Source organism: Epinephelus fuscoguttatus, linkage group LG12, assembly GCF_011397635.1.
Source record: "Epinephelus fuscoguttatus linkage group LG12, E.fuscoguttatus.final_Chr_v1".
Taxonomy (NCBI): Eukaryota; Metazoa; Chordata; class Actinopteri; order Perciformes; family Serranidae; genus Epinephelus; species Epinephelus fuscoguttatus.
In genome coordinates this window covers 17261378-17282737 of record NC_064763.1, presented here as the reverse complement: position 1 = coordinate 17282737, position 21360 = coordinate 17261378, and the positions used below count along the sequence as shown (strand labels likewise).

Genomic DNA, 21360 nt, shown 5'->3' with positions numbered 1-21360 from the left:
TCCTCTGAAGTAGGTTGGCAAAATGATGGACAACGCTAAAATGAAAGTTCTATTTCTATATGTATTAATGGCCAGTTATGTTTCACTTCCACTATGCGGAGTGTGGCGCTCTGAATAACCGAATGGTATATATATTAATGAACGGCCCAGCTCCAAAACTACAAAATCAACATGTGCCTGCTAATGCTGACATTGTGGTGCACCACCACAGATGTATGAATGTGTGGGGAACCATGCGGCTACATGTGGTCACTGGAAAGGAGGTTGATGAGAGCTGAGAAAGTGAACAGAACATTAAAGCAGCACGCTGCAAAAACCAAAACAATTGGCTGAAAGACGCTACAATTAACTTAAAACTGAGGGAAACTTCAGAGTCAGTTGATAATACTTTGTGTGTTCATCACTATGAGCAACCCCTTTTACATTACACATAGTCCTTTGACCCATTATGGATGTAAAGATATCAGTGCAGCTTTGAAACAAGATTTGCAGATGCTGCTCATGCAAAACTTCTCGAGAAACTTCCTTTTGTCGCTTGAGGTATTTGGACTTTTTTTTCCTTTTACAGTAGCCCAGTTAGGACATTTCTGGTCACAGGCCGTTGATCTGGAAAACTATTCTGCAACAAGTGTTTTCACTTTGTGTTTGTTATGTAGCGCAGCAAGCCAACCGTACAGCCCCTTTTTAATGAACACAGCAGGGGCATTAAACCATGCTGATACTAAATCTGCCTGCTGAGTTTGGAATGTAAAATTTAAAGAGGTCAACTTTGGGATCCAGTCTTTGTTATGCTTAGTCTGTGATGTTTCTGCAAATCACCTGACTGGATTTGATTGAATTGGATTTAATATCTTCATCAGTGGCCATACAATGGAGGGACATGTTGTTGTTTAGCATTGTACAGAACAGGGCTGTAGCTTTTATTTCCATTATCGAGCAATCTGTTAATCAGTCTTGCAATTATTTGTGTGAGTTATTTAGTCTATTGAATATCAGAAAACAGTGAAAAGGTCCAAAATTCAAGGATATCCAATGTCCTATGTTATAGAACAGTGACAAACTACAAGTCTGTCTCTTGAAGAAGTTAAACCACAGAAAATTTGACCTTTTTTCCCCCTTTTTGCAGCCAAAGTCTGAAGTCTGACCGCTCATCAAAACATTGTGGAAGCTGAATTTGTTTCAGTTTTGTGTCCATGTATTGGTGGTTTATCCCTCTACTTTCCTTTCAAACAGTACATGTTTCATTCTGGAATTAATCTGCTCATGTAACTCGGCAGTAATGGCAGAATAAGTAACTAATATGAAACCTATTTCCAAATTCTTTTGTCATTAAATCACCAATGGGTTTCCTGTTAGACTGAGCACAGACAGAGGCAGTTACAGAGTAACTTCATGGCGTGCAGTTCAATTGTGTGCTACCAGTCACGCCTAATGATTCCTGAAGATCAATACTCAGATATGGTTTAAACTTGGTTTTCAAGATGTTCTTTCCATCCTGGGATTGTGCTGGCACCTCACCTTGTTTGATTTCATGCTTCTGATGTCATTCTGAAACTCTTCCTCACGTTTTCCCATCATGTCAGCCCTCCATTAGTAACTTGTGGTACATTCGCTTGTTTTTTCTTGTCCTCGTTGCTGACGGACCTTTTTCATGCTGCTGAAGGCTGAAATGGTTTTGGTTTGACTAATGATTTGACTTCCAGGACAACACATGCAGCTGCTTTGCATCTGAGCATCTGCTGACAACGAGTCTCAGCTCGCAGAATCCCAACCTAATGGGTGATGTGAGCAAACATGATTAATTTGTTTTTTACATTCTTGAGTCAAACATTTGGGAAGACTTGAGCTTATTTTGGACTTTATGTCTTTACTTATCCAACATTGGATTTGAGGCAAAAGGAGAGTCCAAGCTTTTAATTTAGGGACTTGTGTTGGTCTCTCTTCCTGTTTGTGTAATTAACTTGATATCATGAAACAAAACAGACTATTGTTTTAATCTCTTCTGCAAATTCATCAATAGATAAAACAGTTAACACAAACGTACTCATTTTACCTTCAATTTTGTGGTGCAGATTGCCTCACATCCCTCCATGTGAATATCTCTGGTTGGAAAAAAAGGCTTTTGTGCACGTTGTTTTTTTGTTTTTAGCTTTTGCTGAGAGGTTTTATTGAGCTGTGGTGAACCTGCATCATATAGGCAACAACTGGCATAGCTGCAGACCCATGAATCAGTCTGATCCTCCCGCAGAGTGACAGTTCACCAGAAGACTGAAAAACCAAGCTTTAGGAGTTTTATCATTTGACTCATGCTGTTCTCTGTTCGGATTGTTTGGTCTGCTGATGTCATCCGTACCCATCATGCCCAGCCATGTGTCTGCGGGCGGCTTGTGTTGTCTGGTACAGACAGTCCTGTTCTGATGTTTCCTAATGCCTGTGGTCTACAAACTCATCCACTGAAGCTGCAAAATCTCTTAAATGACTACCACTGTTTACCGTTCAGTGTCTGGAAAAACAATGAGAATTGCTCTGGTGAATAAAAGCAAAAGGTGAAATCATTTTGTGGTGAGTGGAGGAATCTTTTAGTATCTTTAAACATGTCGTTACACACAGGATGTGGATGTACACGCACCGTACCATTGAACAAATGTCTTTATTCCCATTTCTTCACGCAGTTTGAACTCCGTAGAATGTAAACTGATGGTTTTATACATATATCTTTATGCACACCTCACCCCTTCCTGCGAGCTAAATCTGAGAAGGACCCTTTCTGTTTTTGTGGGACAATATAGAACAAAGGGTGACAAGAAATAAGAGACAGAAATAGGACGACACGTGAGAGAGGTTATTGTTTGGATGAAGCATCAACCTGAATATTAGGATGTTGCAACTCAGTTCCAAAGGATCTTTCCCCACAAAAAAATATGTTTACACAGTGATTCATTGTAATTTTTTGGTGTTTTAAGAGTTGCTGGTTCAAATACAGCCCACGGCAAATAACATAACCAAAACTAACATGCTCCATAAAGCAGTCAACACAACAAACACTGAACACCAGCAAAGTTTTCTGAGTAATTTATCCCCACTGTCAGCTAACTCAGGTATTTAAGAAAGTCAGATTCCTGTAAACTATAAAAACACCTATAAAACTATTCCGATACATCAATTATATACAGTACATGTACATATATGGAGATTAATATGTTGGGTTGCCATATTTATCTTAATTTATGGGCATTTGTGTGTAAATCATTTAAAATTCCATATTGTAGCATCATACATACAGTACACTTAATCCAAAATCCACTGACAAAGTGGATTTTGACCACCCAGCAGTTAACTCTTGTCCTCACTCATCACTGTCCTGTGAAGCCAAAGCAAGCCTCCGTATCTCTCCCTCCATCAGCAGGGCCATAAAACATCACCACAGTCTCAAAGGTTTTGTTTTTGCTCTGATGACCCTGTCATGATTTCTGCTCTGTTGACTCACAGCAAGCAGACTGGGGGCCCCGACGCCATCAGTTTTTTTTTGTTGTTTTTTTTTTATGGAGATCCAAAGGCGAACAGCCACCATTTCTCCACATTCCTATGAGCCATAAAAGCAAACCTGGTGTGCAGATGCAGCTAGTTATATAGCAGTTAGCAGGGGGACGGGTTTGATGAAGATAGCCGTATTTGTAGCTTGGAGGCTTTTGGGTCAGAGGAAGCAGAGCGAGGTCAAAGGGCTGCTGTGGTTGTTCGTTTTTTATTGTATTTTTCTTCGGCATGATGATGACTGCGTCAGTATGAAGCTGGCATATGTCAAAGATGAAAAAGGTTTTGGAAATTAGGATGGCTGTCCATTAAGACGGAGGAGTAAGTTTGAAAGGCACCCCAGTACAAATATGTTGCATTTGTATGTTTCATACACATCATATCAGTGTTTCTGAAGTGAAGCTGCAGACCACTGTAAACCAACAAACAACAATCCGGTTGTTTTCTAGCGAGGGTCATCTCTGCGTTTTCAGCCAAGATAGTGCCACTGATACTGGATGTTTTAAGCCAAAACATGGTCTTTCCCTAACTATAACATAGTGTTTTTTGTGACTAAACCTAACCACATGTTAACCACAGCATTGTTGAAATTTAAAGTTTCAACTTATCCGCTACCATGCCAACATTTATTCTGGCCATTGCTTTGTAAAAGGAGTGCAGGCAGATCATGACACCTCATTCTTCACTGAATCTCCCAACACAATTTCAGCATGATGGATATTTGTGACATTATTAAGTGATCAAGTGCACATATGTATAGATCATCCAGCCATTCACTCAGTGTCCTGATCGGTTAGAAAGCTGACATTGGTGAATGAGTGGCTTTGATGTTTTACGGCTTGGGCATGTGGACTTTGCGAGGATGCCTGTTGAACCTTTGTGAATACATTGCCTTAGTAATGGCATCGCTGTGAACATCATGTCTGCTTTTATTTATTTAAAATCCATCCTGTTGTGTGTGTGAATAAAGTGCAGACTTTTCAAAATCATATCAGCTGCACTCAACAATAATCTAACTTTGTCAGCAAAAGCAGACAAGATGTTCGCTGTGGTGGATTCCTGTCTCACGCTAGCTTCAAGTGTCTGCAGGCTGATTCTCATAATGAATGGAAACTAGTAGCTGCTGGGATTATGAGGGAGAAAACACTGCTATGATTGTCAAATAGATAGCTCTGTAATGTACATTCTCTTTGTAGTAAATATGGCTAAAGCATCGAGATCCTTTAAGGATGGATGACCATATTGGCTGGAAGTGTGGAAACTCCCACTCCATCCCATAAACCTGAACTGAACTGATAAGAGACTGTTATCAGGCAGAAGGATTCATAGCGGAGCAGTTGTACATGTTCTCTAATTATTAACTCAGTCTTGGCCTGAAGACATTCAACTCATTTACCACGTAAAATCATACAAAGACATTTTGAAATGTAGTTTATCAACTAGCTTTGAGGTCGCCGGGCCTCTTGTGTAATGTGTCGAGGATTGTTAACAATACTAACAAGGCTCTTTTAAGAACACTTGGAAGACGGTCGCCTCAGATAAACACAGACACGCCTGCTTTTTGAAAATGGCAGGGTTTTTGTTTAGCTGTTAGAATATTATATAAAAGTACGACACTTTGAATTTTACAGTATTGAGATAGTGGAGTCATATTGTTCTTTAAGGGCTGACCAAAGATTTTAGTTTCTCCCTCTGAGAAGGGAGGAAGAGGAGGCACTTCTTTTGGGCTCATTTTAAATGATTTATGATTTTTAAAGGTTGTCTCCTTTTTAGGTTTTTTTTTATTATTTTTTTTAATCCAGGGGAGGATTTACTTTAAAGTGTTAGACAGTCCACCTTTTTTGCACTTCTTTTATTTTGAGATAAGATACTAGTTTATCTCATAGCCATCCACAAATTGAGCTAAGCCAGGCTAACCTAAGCCTTCAGCATATCTTTGCACTGCATGCAGACACATAAATAAAGGCATTTTTGTTTTTTTTTTAGGTTTAAACATCAAAATAACTTCAGTATTTAAACTTTCGGTGCAAAATTGTACCTGGCTCTGTGTTACAGAAACTACATCAGCATCCTGCCTTGATCCCAACAGCCTTTCTCTAAAAGCTAAACAGGGAACTGCCAGTATTGGAAAAACGATGCAAGCAAATCAGGGAGCAGAGCTCGACAGCAAGAGGGATCAACAGCAGGCCAGCAGGGGAAGTGACCAAGGGCACCCAGGGGGTACAGCTGCCAGCAGCCCCCGCAGCACAGGGCCTGTTTGTGTCCCGGCCTGAGAGGCACACAGGAGCCCTCAGAGGGACGGAAACAGAGAGGCTGTATTTGTTGTCCTTTTTTTCCCCTCAGTAAATACCCAAGACTTTAATTTCACCCAGCGCTCAGATTGCACTGATGACAAGGCGGTGTGAGTTCACCAGCGACGAACGATGGGCATCTATTAGCCACCGTGAGCACCAATGATTAAACACACACACACACATGCGTTCTCAGACACTTACACAGAAACACATTTTTTCTGTTTGTACTGAGTTTTGAAAAAAAAAAAATGTGCAGCTTACCATTTGAAAAAGATGAGTTGCATTGTTTTAAACACTTTCAACTGATATTATATCTGTTTAAAACCAGCTGAATGTGCATTAATACTGAACTAAAGCTCTAAAAAGCCTGAAATTATGGAGTCAGTGATGAAAACACAAACATTTCAAGAGATTTATATGTGTGTGTAAATATATAGTATTTACACACACAAAGAATCGACCCCTCCAGCTGCCCAAAAAACAATAACCCTCTAAAGTTTGTGTATGAAAATATATCAGCAGATTATTAGGGGCTGTGGGGTGTGTGTTTGTGTGTTGATGGCGCTGGCACTTGAAGCAGCGTTGCACAATACGAGTGTTGAAACAGGTCTTCTCTGCTGCTTTGTGCCTCCTGTTCAGCTGCTTGGACATGACCTCGAGCACATCAGCACCTCGTTAGGTCATTTGTCCCAGTTCATTCGATCCAGTCCAGGACTGCACTGTACACTCTGGGTTATGGTTTCTGTAGGGCAGCGATACTAAACTTACATCCCATGGGCCAGATCCAGCCCACATAACGGTAACATGTGGCCTGCTGACCATTTTATTAATCACAATGAAAATAAATAGCTTCATAATGGGATTTTTTTGTACTTTGTATGTAAGTAAGGTGCCAGAATGCATAAAAAGGATCCCCCAAACCCTTCCTGTTTTTTTCATGGTTGTTTAAAAAATCAATCAGTGTATAAAAAAGTAAAGAGTAAGAATTATTTTGAACATGTGTTTGGTTACACAACTGAGAGAAATGAGAACTGTCGTTGCATCTGTGCAGCAGCGAAATGTTCAGCATGTTTCTGTGAATTCAGAAATGTGCAGATTTCCCATCAGGTGTGTGTGAGCTGTTTCCTGGTCAACCTTTGAATCCATTCTGTTGTCCTCATCGGGTTAGCTGCCCTCATTCTTGCATCATATCAGTTTCATAATTAGCTGCTCAGTCATTTTCTCTCTCTTTCTCTCGTGGTGTTTTGTTCTCTTTCACTTCCTTCGGTTTTGTTTTGCTCTCTTTCCTCCCTCCCTTAATCCTTTCTTCAGAATCGTGTATCTGTTGTCACTGCGATGATCAGATTTGTCTGGCAGGTCTATTTTTACCTGACTGTGTTTAAGTTTCGCCACATCTTTCTCATGCCTTCAGCCTTTGTTTTGGTTTGGCTGATTGCTTTGTTTCTCATCATATTCTTCACACATCGAACCACTTCCACTGGCCACACCCATGGAGGGAACTCTCTGTTTGTGTGCCCGTGTGTAGTTGATTGTGTGTCGGTAAATTGGCGTGCATCTGCGCATGCATGCCTTCATTTGTGTAGGTTTGTGCTCGCAGACATACATTTGCTTTTTTGCATTTGTGTGGCATGTTCCTCGGTGTGTGTGTGTGTGTGTGTGTGTGTGTGTGTGTGTGTGTGTGTGTGTGTGTGTGTGGTCTCTGCAGCACAGATTCTTTACGAAACGGATTGTGCACCTCTAAAAGAGTGAGTCTCTGCTTCGTAGACTCTGAATGACACACACACACACACACACACACACACACACACACACACACTAGTTAATCAAGATTAAGATCAGATAATGCCCTCTGCTTAAACAGGGAGAAAAATACCTGCAATTTATTTTCTTAGACAATCCTCCACCTGTCTGGTCTTGTCGCTCTCTCTCTATTTCAACAAATCCGCAGTTTCTTCACCTTTATCATCTGTTACGCAAGTAGATCGGATCAGATTTGATTGACTGTTGCGTCGCCCTTTTAACATAAGAAAACAGCAACAGCTGTCATCAGGTTTTCATTCTTATATTGTTCAGTTTTGTTCGGTGTTTGAAAATACCTGACATCACTGTTTTCCCCACAAGATCTCACCTACTTCAAATCTGAGCACATATGAAAACATGAATGTACAGATGTTTTGTGAGAAGAAGGAAGGATTTCATCATTTAGAGTGAAAAGACGATTAATGAAATAGGTTTTATAGCTTTGCATGAAGTTGCACATTTAAGAGGTGTATTCTTGCTGCTACTGGCAATTTTAACTCACTTTGTGATTTGTGTGAGTTGGTTTATTTAATTTGACTGTTTTCTAGGGAACAGGCTCTCTGCATGTTATATGTCTGTGGTATCACCTCTCAGCGAAAGACAGTCTCTTCAGAAAAAAACACCACTCTTATGTTGGAAAAGATATGGAATGGACTGTGGTGGTGGTGGTGCATCTATTTCAGACATCTGTCTCAAATGTTAATGCATTTTCAGACAGGTAGCCAGCGACCAAATGTGGCTGTCAGGTGCACATGACTGCTAGTTTTACCAATATTTGCAGTTATCAATAGGTTTTACTGGGCTAATTTTGAGGTGGAGAGGAGTGGAGGAGGGTTCCTGGTTCAAACCAGCGTGGGTTTTCTCTGGGTACTCCAGCTTCTTCCCACAGTCCAAAGACATGCAGGTTAATTGGTGACTCTAAATTGTCCACAGGTGTGAATGTGAGTGTGAATGGTTGTCTGTCTCTACAGCCCCTTTTACACTGCCAGATTTTCGGCGAATGTCGGGCCATTTTGCCAGCAAGCTGCGAGCGTTTAGACACACAGAGCCGGATTGGCGAGTTGATCCGAGGTGCCCAATTTAGTGATGACGCCACATGTGCGAGCCACTGGTGGTGGATAAACAGGAAACAACTGATGGCAGGAATTAGCGAGCAGCTAGTAGCAAGAGGGAAACCTGCCAGACACTGTAAAGATGAGCAACTCCTTGTCCTCGCAACCGAAGAGGCCATTAACCGGCAGATATGACGGGAATGGTGCGGAACGGCCCGACTTGCAAGAGAATCACAGAGGGACTGACCAGCCGCGGCTTCCCTTCCACGTCACTGTTTACGTCACACGCTGAGCTACACGTTTTGTTACTTGCTCATGCCCCCCATTGCCCTGAAAAAGGTGTGGTCTGTATGAACAAAAGTAGGTAGATTTTGAGTTTATACTGCCAATGCTGAAAGAAGACTGATTGGGCTTTCCTGCAAATTTGCACAATTCCTATTTAAAAAGGGCTAATGTATCAGCCCTGTGATAGTCTGGTGACCTGTCCAGTTCTCTCCTTTTTCCCTTTTCTTTACCTGAAGTGCACTGCATCATACTGATCTTTGTATTTCTTGTGGCTTGATTGCGTCTTCCCATCTTTATCCCAGATGAAATGGAAATGTAAAACACATCACTTCCCTAAGAAACAACTGTTGTACAATGAGATCTTAAATCAGCAAAGTGAAAAGCTTTTAGTGTCTAGGTTTTGTTTTTAAATTAGCTGCAAGACCCACCTAATGATTAGCACATGAATAAAGCAACAACACCAATAAATATTCAGTATTTGCTTTTATGAATCTATGACAGTTTGCAGATTTTAATTCCAACCAAACAGTTACTTATCACTGATTAATTCGTTTCCCAGCATGCAGCAGGTGCTAACTAGTGAAACATGTTGCAGCCCTGAAGGTAAAAGGAGTAACATACATCTGGATAGGTGGAATCCCTCTTTAGCTGTCGGTCTCTCATCCTGGTTTTGGCTGTTAGTCAGGGCAGTGAGCTCCACTAGGGAATAGGAATGTGAGTTTTGAAGGAGGGGAGGATGATGAAGGGATGAAGGAGGGGGTCTTGGTACCGACTTCTCTAAAACCTTTCTTTAATCCTAAAACAGCTTTCACTCTCTTAATTACTCTGCTGTCTCTCACCTCAATGCATATATATACAGTACTCACATCTGTATGTATTTTGGCTTCATTCTATTAACTGCGGATTGGGTGGAACTGAGCCATGTCACAGTCACCTTATCACCATCTGCAGCCCATTAATCTCACAAAATAATTACAGCAGTTAAACAAATACTCTGTCTATGTCGATGTTAAACAATATTGTGCCAAACAGTAGCTGATGCTGCTGTTGTGGATGTTTCCACAGTGTCCTATAGCTGATACTTTGGTTAAGTGCTTTAGTGGAAATTAAACCCCAAACCCTGGGAGTGACGATGCAGCATTTTAGAAGATGATAGAAGAAGTTGTTGTGTTTGCATGGCAGTGTGCTCAACTCTGACTGACACCAGGTTCATACTCTTACGTAAGGCTCAGTAAGACATTTGGGAAATCACTTAGTGAGGACCAGGCTCTACAAAATAACTAGTTAAACTTGTGGTAAATTGCAGTTTCATTACACATGTTTTACTCTCCCTCTCCTTTGTTTCTTTTCAGACTCGACTAGAGTTGGACAAATACCTCCCCCAGGTCAACAGTCCTCTCTTGAGCAACCTGATTGACACCGTTGACAAGAAATACAGACGAGACAGTGCTTCTGTTGTTGACGAGTACTTCTCTGAGGACAAAACTGGCACCCCTTACAGCCTCAACATCAACGTCATCCTTCCCAGCACCACTCACCTCCGCACGGGCCTCTACCGGGCCAACACCAAGACTCTCACGCCACAGCAGATCAAGATAGAGCCCGGGCTGGAAGTGCCCTGCTCCATCCCCAACACCACCACTCAGGCCCTGCCAGACTTCACCTCTGTGTTCACCATGCCGCCTGTAGTCAACAATGTTTTCATCAAACCAGACATGAGCTCTGGAGGAGTGGTGACTGCGCCCGTAGGGTCCCAGCAGCCGCAGCAGCAGCAGCAGCAGCCAAATTTGGACACAGAGCTTCACATCGGCCCCCCGGCCCCCCAGCCGCAGGTCTACCACATGCCCATCACCAGCGCTGCTGACCTCACCATGACTCTGACCCACACCAGCCCGTCTGCACACGCCTCCACGAGTGGCAGGACCATGCTGAACCTCGGCAATGTTGCGTTACCGACAAGCAACAGCAACTACATGATGGTAGAGCATCAGCTACCACAGCATCACGGTTACTACCAGGCCTCTCCGGCCAACTCATCCCAGCACACAGCACCCCACAGCCTGCCACCCTCACCCCCAAACTCTCAGCCAGGGAGCCCAGACGTTCAGGCGGAGCTGCTCAGCTTAGCGCCCCAACTTCCGCCTCCATACCAGCAGCGTCTGGGAGGGATAAAGCTGACAGGGTTGTCTCCGCATGCTTTGCTCATGACACACGGCCAGGGTGTCCTGACAGGTCCCAAATACAACAGGCGGAACAACCCAGAGCTGGAGAAGAGGAGGATCCACTTCTGCGACTACCCAGGTCTGTTTTATTTGCGTTTTACTGTTAAATTTGAACCATGTTTGTCTTAATTTTACAATGACTTTTAATAAAGTGAGGAAATAATTCTCCACTGGCGACAGGAAACATCTTTTCTTTGTCGTTTGTGTTCTTTGATTTTAGTGACAATGTCTTGAACTTAAACAGATTATTCTACAAGACAAAAAAAAGAAGACAGTGTCACGGAAATAATCTGACTGTTTGTTACCTCTCACAGGGTAACTACCAGTGCTGTCTGAAAAGCAAACTAAAACACATAATTCACTGTCATTATCGGGCTTTTTGGTGCAATTTCCTTCTTTCTGTTGACTTTTCTGGAGCTTTCCTGCTACATGACACATGCTGGTCATGCACTCTGCTTCTGTACTGTGCTCTACATCCAATATTGCAGTGAGCAGAACATATACCACTGATCACATGCAGAGCGTCTTTGGGATCATACAAACCAGCATGCCATCCAATATCTGCCCATACACACAAAGTAAACATTGAAGCGCCACTACCATACCTCCATTTTTAACACGACACACACACAATGAGAAGCTTAAGCCCTGCGTGGATTCCTGGGATTTATTAACCGTTTGCAACAAAAATAACTAATGAAAACAAAACAAGTTTCAACAAAACCACTCCAACAAGTTGGTTCAAATTGCTTTCTACCAATGTCACTGTTGTGTAAATAAACTCAAAGCAAAAGCACAAATGCAAATCTGTCAGTAATACACCACCTCTCCTTTACATGTCGCACAGATTCCAGGTTGCCGGCATATTTGATTACAAACTGCAAAAACATTGCTCTCAATTAGTCATTCTCAGCCTTCTTCTTTCAGACTTTGATTAATTGGGAGTGTATGAGACTAGTTGTTTGGAATGGTCCACTTGGTTTCCCTTACAAAAGATCCTGGTTGGCGAGTGCGTGTTTGTCTGCTGGTATGTCATTCTCACTGGGTCACAGGTGAAAAACAAAGTCAAGAAACGGCACATTTTCTCTATGGATAACAGCTTTATGGCCAAGGTAAACTTTGCACCAGGTGGGCACTTCTCCGCTGTCAGCCTGGCTCATGATCTTTGTCTTTGATTTCTTTACAGGCTGCACCAAAGTTTACACAAAGAGCTCTCATCTCAAGGCACACCAAAGGACGCACACAGGTAAGAAAACACTTCTCTGGGTTCAACTTGAAATAGATGCTGCATTGGTGTTTCATTGCCCTGACATATATTGCACATCACTGTCCACTATCAGAAATGAAAGCAGTCAATGCCAATCAGTTAAGGGAACTTTGCAGATTTTCAACCAGGTCTATGTCACGGTGTTGTGTTGTGTGTGCAGATGAATGGCGCCAAGCCTCCCCCTGTGCTGCCAGCACCGGGTTGCCCCCCATACTGTGAGCAAAAGCTGCTGGGTGACAGGAAATGTATCATCAATGACGCAGTTCACACTACCTAGTGCACTTTGCACACACTGCTGTGAAACAGACCTGGTCGAAAATCAGCAAAGTTTCCCTTTAATGCGAGCGTGACTTCAGCACTCAACGCAATGCTCCATTTACCAACAAAGAATAATCTGGCTGACTTCAGGTCTGCAGTTGCATCAGGTGGCTGGATTTTCTGATAAGATATTAAGTCACTAACCAATGGCTATCTGATTGAAAATAGTAAGAAATATAACTTTGTATTGTGTATTATGGAAGAAAATCAGCTTTCTCGGATCTCTTGCACCTAAATAATAGCATTAAATTTTAATTTCTGAGAATCAGGACTTGCACAAATTCACACCTGTGTGCTGCCCTCTGAAATCAAATTATTCACTCTTTTTGTCCAAATATCTGAACTAATTTTGGGATTCAAACCAGCGACCATCCAGTCACAATCTCACCACTGTAACCGTTTAGCTCAGAGTTGAGTTGGCTTCAGTTTATATATTTGTGTTTTGCTTATATTGTCACATCGCCAGTTTCGTTACACCCAGTAGAGGTGAAGAACACAATGAAAAGGAAGATTGACATAGAAGCATTAGCATTAGTTTTCTGAAGACTTTTTTTTTCTCCGCCATGTTTATACGTGCTCATACCTGTCGTCTGAGCTTCCCCAGAGAGAGAGAACAAAGGAGAGAGGGAGGAGGAAGGAAAGAGGAAAAAAAGAGGGAAGACATGCTGTTAAAACACCGCTGTTAAAAGGCCAAACCAGTTACTCCAGCTTTTCAGTCCCTTTTCAGAGGATGGAGGAGGAAGGTGGAGGGGGGTTTGCAGAATGGGGGAAGGCTGGTTTCGATGTGTTTCCCTTCTGTAAGATGAAACCTGCGGATTCCCAGCAGCCTCAGACCTAGATTTGAGAGATTTACTCATGCGATAAAATCTCCGCCAGTGTGAAAACAGTGACGAGAGAGAAAGAGCGAACACATGAATGAGCGTGCAAATAGAAACAGATCTCTCTGTGGTCATAAACAGATAAGATGAAACTTTATGGATCGCTGTGGGGAAGTTGGCTTGTTGCAGCAGGATACATCAGCGCATAAGACAAATAGATTGTAAAATATGCAGTGAGAATAGTAAACAGAACAATACAAGAAACTAGTAAGAGAGTAGAGACATTATTCAAGTACGCTGTTGACAATTTAGACACAAATGTAAACTGTATTAGAGAGAAATGTCATATATGGGCTGTATAACATGGTGAGATTGACACTCCCATCGTCACCATCTTACTGGCTAAGCTAACAAAGACAAACAAATACTGTAAGTTGTTATCAGTTTTTCTTTGACATTATTACCACTTTCACAATAGTTGAATCATCTGTGGTAAACTCATTTTGCACCCGGAAGAGGTTTTGTTATTAACATGACATCAAATAAATCAAACTGTGAAGCTCATCTGCTCCCCTTAGGCATGATTCAGAATTGCTGTGGTTCTTTTTGCATCTTGTTCTCGTTGCAGAACAGTTTTAAGGAGATCCAGTGGGCTATTAGTTAACAGTGTTTTTGGCTTTTTACCCCTCAAAACCAAGCTATGTCTCCCTGCATCACAGGGTGAATGACCAGTTCAAACAACGACAGGTTATTCCTTGTCAGATTGCTTTATTCCAATCTTTGTTCTTTCTTTCCTTATTCTGTTTCTTCCCTTCTTATCCCATCTGGCATACCCCTTTGGTGTATCCTGACTCTTGGTATGGGAACCACTGCACTTAAAATCTCCCCAATGTTGCAAACTTAGCAACTGTATTTCTAGATTCAGCAGGTTTTAAGACAACAATATGCAGCCAACTAAGTTCCCCTTAAAGAAAGCCACTGACAATCCTTGATGAATCGACAGTCCCTTCTGCATGTTGTGTTAATTGACCAAAAATCGCACCATATCGCACAGCAACATGTAGCAGACTGCACTTTGTCCACAGTTCGTGTGGAAAGGTAACGCCCCGGTATACTCATTCTGGTCACTCTGTGAATCTCTTTAACTGGCTTCACATGCGATCTGGCAAAACCAGGCTTGCCTAATCTTGTTTTGTATCAGTTGATGATGACTAATAAGTTGAGCATGTGATGAAATACTGGCCTGGCTGTTGTAAACCGCACTGGAATATTTTAGGCAAAATAAACAAAACCTGAACAAGTGTGTGGACGTTGCATAGATCAGGCCTCTTCTCTCGTTACTTTCTAATCCTGCACAAATATGGTGATCTGTAGGGCTGTCCCCTGAAAGTTTGGATATCCAAATCATCAGTCAGACGTTTTGGTCCCAAGATTTTGCTCCAGAGTGAGTGCTCATAACTTTTACAGTACTGTTTGGTACAAGCTGCTGCAAACACGATGCAAAGAGGGAGGAGGAGAGACTCTGCACCGTGAGGCTCTGACATAACTTTATCTCCTCTCTGCTTCGAAGTGGTGAATTTTTCGGCTCGCCGCAACTTGAAACACAGTCTCTGGCTTTTGTTTGATATTTAGTATGGTAGCAAAAATGTTGCACATTTCCGCTGTTGTTAGCACAGCAAGTTTGTCACAGGGATGGATGCTTTTTGGCTATTAATCCAATTTTAAATGTCTAATAGCTTAACAAAATAGTCTTTTTCTGCTCATTGAACTCATAGAATTTGGCAATCTGACACTTTACACTGCACCTAATTTTGGACTCCAAACTTTACTTTAAAAATCTAGTCCAGTCCCTTTTTGCATTAATTTGAAATTGTTTCAATATGTAGGGGTTTTTTTTCACTCCCTGACTTGTATACTCTATATTTATCAGAATCGATTAATGCAGCTCTGTGTTTGCTGACCTGAGTGGTAAAGCCTGTTCACACCTTCAACTCATACAGAATGCTGTGGCCAGTCTTCTGTTCACAGCAAATAGAAAAGATAACATAATCCACATTGTAGCCTCTTTGCAGTGGTTTCCAGTTGATTTTAAAACGTTTCTAATTGCTGGCTTCAAACATAATTATTAGTTATTATCATTATCATTAATATTATTATAATTATTATTATTATTATTCCTCACGTAGACTCTGTGTTTACACCCTTGTTTACATTTGATGACAGATTGTGATTGACAGACTTACTGATAAAATAAAACCATAGTGTCTCCATTCGTGTGACTAAGGGAGTTGAAGGCCAATACAGACACCAACAATTAAATTCAACAATTGATCGTTCCATAAAATATCAACAGAACAATACCCACCCCAATATCCCAAAGCCTAAGAAGTCTTTAAAAACAGTGAGTTTTGGCATTTAGCATCTCTAGATCGATTACTCAGTTGTTTCCACTCTAGCATGCAGTGCACCTGTGTGTCTGTTTGTGCATGACACAAGGAGCGTTTCTATATCTGCTGTCATTCTTTACAGTAATCTATACATTGCATCAGCAGTCTGTCATGTGCCGGCAACCAATCTTTGGTGTTGTGAAACATCAACCCTCATCGGTGTCTGTTTCAATTCGCTGGAAGTGAGATACGAATTCTTTTTTTTTTTTTTTTTTCAACCTTCAGGCGATAGTATCAGGAAGTTGTGTGGGTCTGAGAGTGTGAGTTACAGTGAGAGTATGTCAATATCAGTTGAATTTCTTCACCAGAAGTAACCTACTTTTCGAACACTTATACGCACTGATCACCATTATAAAGAGAAGTCGTCTTCTCACAAGGTTTTCCTGAAAAATAAAGTTGATGGCAGCTCAGGAGATTAACCAACACTGGAGGTGATTAGCTTCAGTTGTAGATGTTTATGTATCAAATTTGGAATTGGTCAGGGTGAGATGACACGGTGGTTCACGAGTTTACTGTCCCCTTGCAGCACAAACTATTTGAAAACCTTTCTGTGTGGAGTTTTTATGCTCATAAACAGGTTGCTGCAGTTTCCTCCCACATGTCAAACACAAGCATTTTAGATAAACTGTAAACTCGACTGGTGTAAAGGTCTTCATCTGCGTGTATCGTGTATCCTGCATCCCACACAGTGCATGCTGGGACAGGCTCATGGCTGATGCTCGGCCTGCATGAGACACAGGTTAAAATCTTGATGTAAAAGGACTGTTACACTGGACTCCTCCAAATCAACCTCATTAGCTCCAATTCTTCCAAGTGGTGGTGACGCAGTTGTTTCCTACAGGTGAATGTATCTTATACTTTGGTATTCCCGCTGTCATCAACACCAGGCCAGACCACAAACAGGCTGTCAATTTGAATCCCTGCTTCAGCTTCAGTGTTATCAATGGACAGAGCAGCCTTTGCCAACGTGCCTTTGATCGAAGTGTGAACCACCTGGGAGCTGTTGATGTGCATGTTGTTGGAGTGCATCACTATCTGCGGTCACTGACAGCCCAATCTGCCCCTCCCACCTGTACGAGCCAACATTGACCGTGGCCTCAGCAGCCATTTGAGCTCTGCACGCTGACTTTTGTAATTGTGTTAGTGCGTCTACGTGTGTGTGTGTGTGTGTGTGTGTGTGTGTGTGTGTATAGAGTAGAGTGCTATCAGCCTGATTAGGGAACCCTCCAGCCCTCTTCACAAACACTAACTGAGCTGATAAAGCTAAGAGGTCCACAAAGAGTTTATGGGCGTCCTGGAGAGCCTGAAAGTGTTTGCTCTTTGACTCAGTAAAACCAGGAAGAGATGGTTATAAAGTGTTATTATCATGCTCTGGTGTATTATACTACACTGTGGATAGTCATGTGGGGCATGAATGGTTTGAGGTAGAAGAAATAAGTTTGCATGTGGTTTGAAAGATCTACGCATTTTAATTTTCTTGTCAATACAGAATCTGCTTTTTTGGCCTTTAAGTAAAGGAATTTGACTCCAGTTCTGTTGCCCTCAATGTGCATACACAGAAATAGACATACACTTAAAACAAGGACAACAAAGCTGAACAAAGATAAAACTTAAATATTTAACTGCTATGTAAAGATATAAATATATAATTCTAAAAAGGAAAGTACAAAACACTGTAACAATAACAATGATTTCTGTAAACAGACAATAGTGCAGTGGTGCAAAGTGCAAAGGGTGCTGGAATAGATATGAACAGTGAGAATGGTCACACTGCAGCAATTCAGCTATTTACACCCATCCCAATGACATGTTATGAATCCCACTGCGGGCTGTGATTGGCTAGTACTCGTCATATTTACACGTCAAGGTCAGAGGCGGTTAGGATTAGCACAAAGATGTCACGGTTTGGGCCAGTACTAGACATTCTCAGATATTCTCTGAGATTAAACTGGTAGTTCAAGAAGAAAAAACCTCACAAATGTACCGCCAGAGTCAGGTTTATTAGACACAATCCAAGGAAGGAGTAACAGGTGATGGATGAATGGATGAAGCACAAGACTTTCACACAAGAGTTTGGGGTTAGAGTCCCTTGTGAGGCTATGTTGGCTCATGATTTTCAGTTTTCAGGATGTTTAAAGCTGCTGAATGCACACTATGGACATAAACTTTAGCAGAATAGAAAAATATAAATGTGGTGCCATTTTATGTTCTTGTTAACATCATATTTCAACGTTACTAGGACGCCCAGGAATATACAGCTGGGTGCAATCAGCATCTCACTTCATGTTATAAGGTTGTGTTACACACATGAGGTGGGTTGATATGACCGTATATACAGTGTGCTTGAAATTTGTATATGACTTTGATGATATGTTTAATGTTGGGAAAAAAACAACAATGGGTATTTAAACTATATAAATATATATTTTATAAGTATCATGGATGTTTAGTGTTAACATGGGTAGAAACATGCTGATATAACTACTGTTATTTCACTCTGATCTCACTTAAAAAAAAAATTTGGCATGAAGTGAAGTAATATTGTTTGTTCATTTTTTTCTACAAGTGAGGGGACACTTTTTTTAGTGTAATTTCTTTTATACAGACTTGATTTTAACCTCATGTTGGCTTCATTCTAAAGTCATAACTGTAGAGAACAGAATCAGCAGTAATCAGAGTACTTGCTAACTTTTAATGCAGCTGGTTCAGAGTGTCAGACAGAGCTGAAGTCCCCTATATAGAGTACATACAAATGTTCCTCACAAAGTACACAGCAGCACGTAACAAAAAGCTTTTCTTGTCCCTGAGTGATTGATGCACTGTTACACTGCTTGTACATTTCTGAGTGTGTGTGTTTTGCAGTGTTTGTGTGTGTGTGTTTGTCCATTATGGTTTATGACGTATTCGTACATGCACTCATTAGTGTGTTTGAAACAGAACGAGAGAGATAATAGTACGACCGTTTTAATCAGCCACCTGATCAAACAACCGCTGTCTGTTTTGTACGAATGCCTGTAAAGGCTTTTGAGTGCTGATGCCTTTTAGATTTAAAGGAGGACACAGAAATATATTGTGCAAGAAGCTGAGAGGAGAAACTGTGCATAGCTTAAAATCACTACAGAGTGAATAAGGGCAAGATCATTCAGCTGAAACATATACAGAAAGCTCAATTTAAGCCCCTACGAGTTTCAGTTTTTTGGAAAAGCTCATATTCAGCTATGTTTTCATGAGAACTGAAATAGAGACAGCTGAATTTCAGTCAGGATCTTGACTTTAACAGCCATACAAGTATTCTCCAGTCAGTTTTCTTGTCACTTTGCAGGTAATAAGTTAATCAACAGGTAAATCTCCTCCTTCAGATGAAAGGAAAATGAAAGCATGTACGGATGAATGAATGAATGAATGGATGGATGGATGGAGGGGTAGGTTTTCACCTGACATTTTGGCAGCTTGTTTAGGAATATATACCACTCAAGTGTGTTTGTTCTGCGCGTGTATGTGTCGTGTTTCACCGGCCTGTTTGCCAGCCCTCGGGGGATAATAGTCTCAGAGAGGCGGCTGTGCTTTTGACCCCGACAGCGCAGCTATAGAGCAAAACCAAACACACCTGCGGCTCGAGAGCCTCAGCCTTTTATATGGAGACATTTGTACTCCGCCTCTACACACACATCGAGAGCGGTTAACTCAAGAAACAGGATATCGTCCTGATAGGAGGCTGGAGTGCCTCAGAGTCTCTGATGTGGGGTTGAGGTGCTTGTTGTATTAAAGCGGCTTCTTAGGTTCAATCATGTGGGGATAAAGGAGATCCATGCTGCTGTAAATGTGTTTATAATCACTTTAAGATTTTGTTGGACTAATAAGGATGGGATATTTTAGAAACATGCCATATCAAGAGGCAGTTTTTTTCTTAAAACACTTTCTGTTATCCTTATTTCTTTGTTCTTCATATCACCTGACTCCCCTGTGCTCTTTGGACCCCCTCACTCTGCTAATGGCTGCCACTGAGTGATTGATGGTCAATAGAAGAAGCTATCTAATCAGCACTAACGAGGCCCACGCTGGTAATGAGTCCTTGATGGCCCCAACAGCCAAAGACAGTCAAACTCTCTCGACACTGGCTGATAAAACAGTTCCTCTGGGACTTTTCAGTCTAGGACGCAATTTAGAAATACATTTTGTGCCATTAAACCTCTGCAGGATAACCAACAACAAGAAAAAGTAATGTTCCGGCTCAGCAACCTGTAATGTTAATTTAAAAAGATGGAAGACGGTGAGGTAATAATCTAAGAGAGACATTAGTATTCATTTTAGTGATTGTTGGGGGAAAAAAAATCAATGATGAACACAAACAGGTTTCTTTGTATTAAAAAAAGTGTCTTAAAATTGATGTACAGCATTATCCAAGTGTCTTGTATCCATTCATAGGCTTAAAAAGAGCATTTTAGGTTTACAATTTGGCTGAACACTGAAGGAATTCCAAAATGGAGAGGTTTCAGCTGGTTGCAAGCTTTAATCCTCACCACTAGATGCCACTAAATCCCCCTAAATCTTACACACTGTTCCTTTAAGATGACATTTATTGAAAATGTCATAATAATTTAGGACATGAACTCTTCCTTTTGGCTCTGGAAATTATCAAACCACAGTTCAAGGACTTTGGCTTCAGTAGAGTTTTACTGTTTAGTTATCTCCTTTCAGTTTTGTTTGTGCTCCTGCCTCGCATTGATTCTCAGACATTAATTTCCACCTTGGCGATGAAACATGCATATTTTTTTTTTTTTCATGTTGTTTGCATACCAGCCTATTCAAAAGCTTTTGCTCTGTGTTGATGATTAGCTCACTGTTTGGCAATAGCACATTGTGGCACAGCAGAGAAATGTCAGTGTTTGGGTGGGGTAGGATAAGTGTTGTGTTAGATTGACTTGGCACGTTGTTCTTCGGTGCCTTGAATATCCGCCTTGCAGTTTCTGTCTTTTCATTCCTTTTTATCCAGAAGTACCTTATAATTATGAAACAATAGGGTATGCTTCGATCAGAAAAGCATTTCCTTACTCATAAACATTTGTTACAGCATTTTAAATTGTGGCGTTGTTTGCAAGCGTGAGATACAAACAAAAAAGTCACACACTCATCAAACAATGATCCATAGACTGACGACTGGTTTAGCTGCCAAAACTTGAAACAGTTACTGTTGGTGCGTCTTTGTCCGAGCAGTGTGGCTGCCAGAGCAGAACTTTGTATACTCATCTAGCCATGAGGATTTGTTGATTCGTGTCCTGTGTGTCTTCAGCACATCTGGACTTTACAGCATGTTTGCACATACAGG

The 21360-nt window shown here is 41.3% G+C and overlaps 1 protein-coding gene across 2 annotated transcripts in view; it reads left to right on the top strand.

Moving 5' to 3' along the window:
* klf5l (Kruppel-like factor 5 like) overlaps positions 1-21360 on the top strand; it is a 29800-nt gene that overhangs the window by 3428 nt on the left and 5012 nt on the right. For both annotated transcript variants that reach the window (XM_049593102.1, XM_049593101.1), the window contains exons 2-3: positions 10315-11263; positions 12371-12430. In XM_049593102.1, coding sequence (XP_049449059.1) covers positions 10315-11263; positions 12371-12430 — 1009 coding nt within the window. The remainder of the gene's footprint in view (positions 1-10314; positions 11264-12370; positions 12431-21360) is intronic.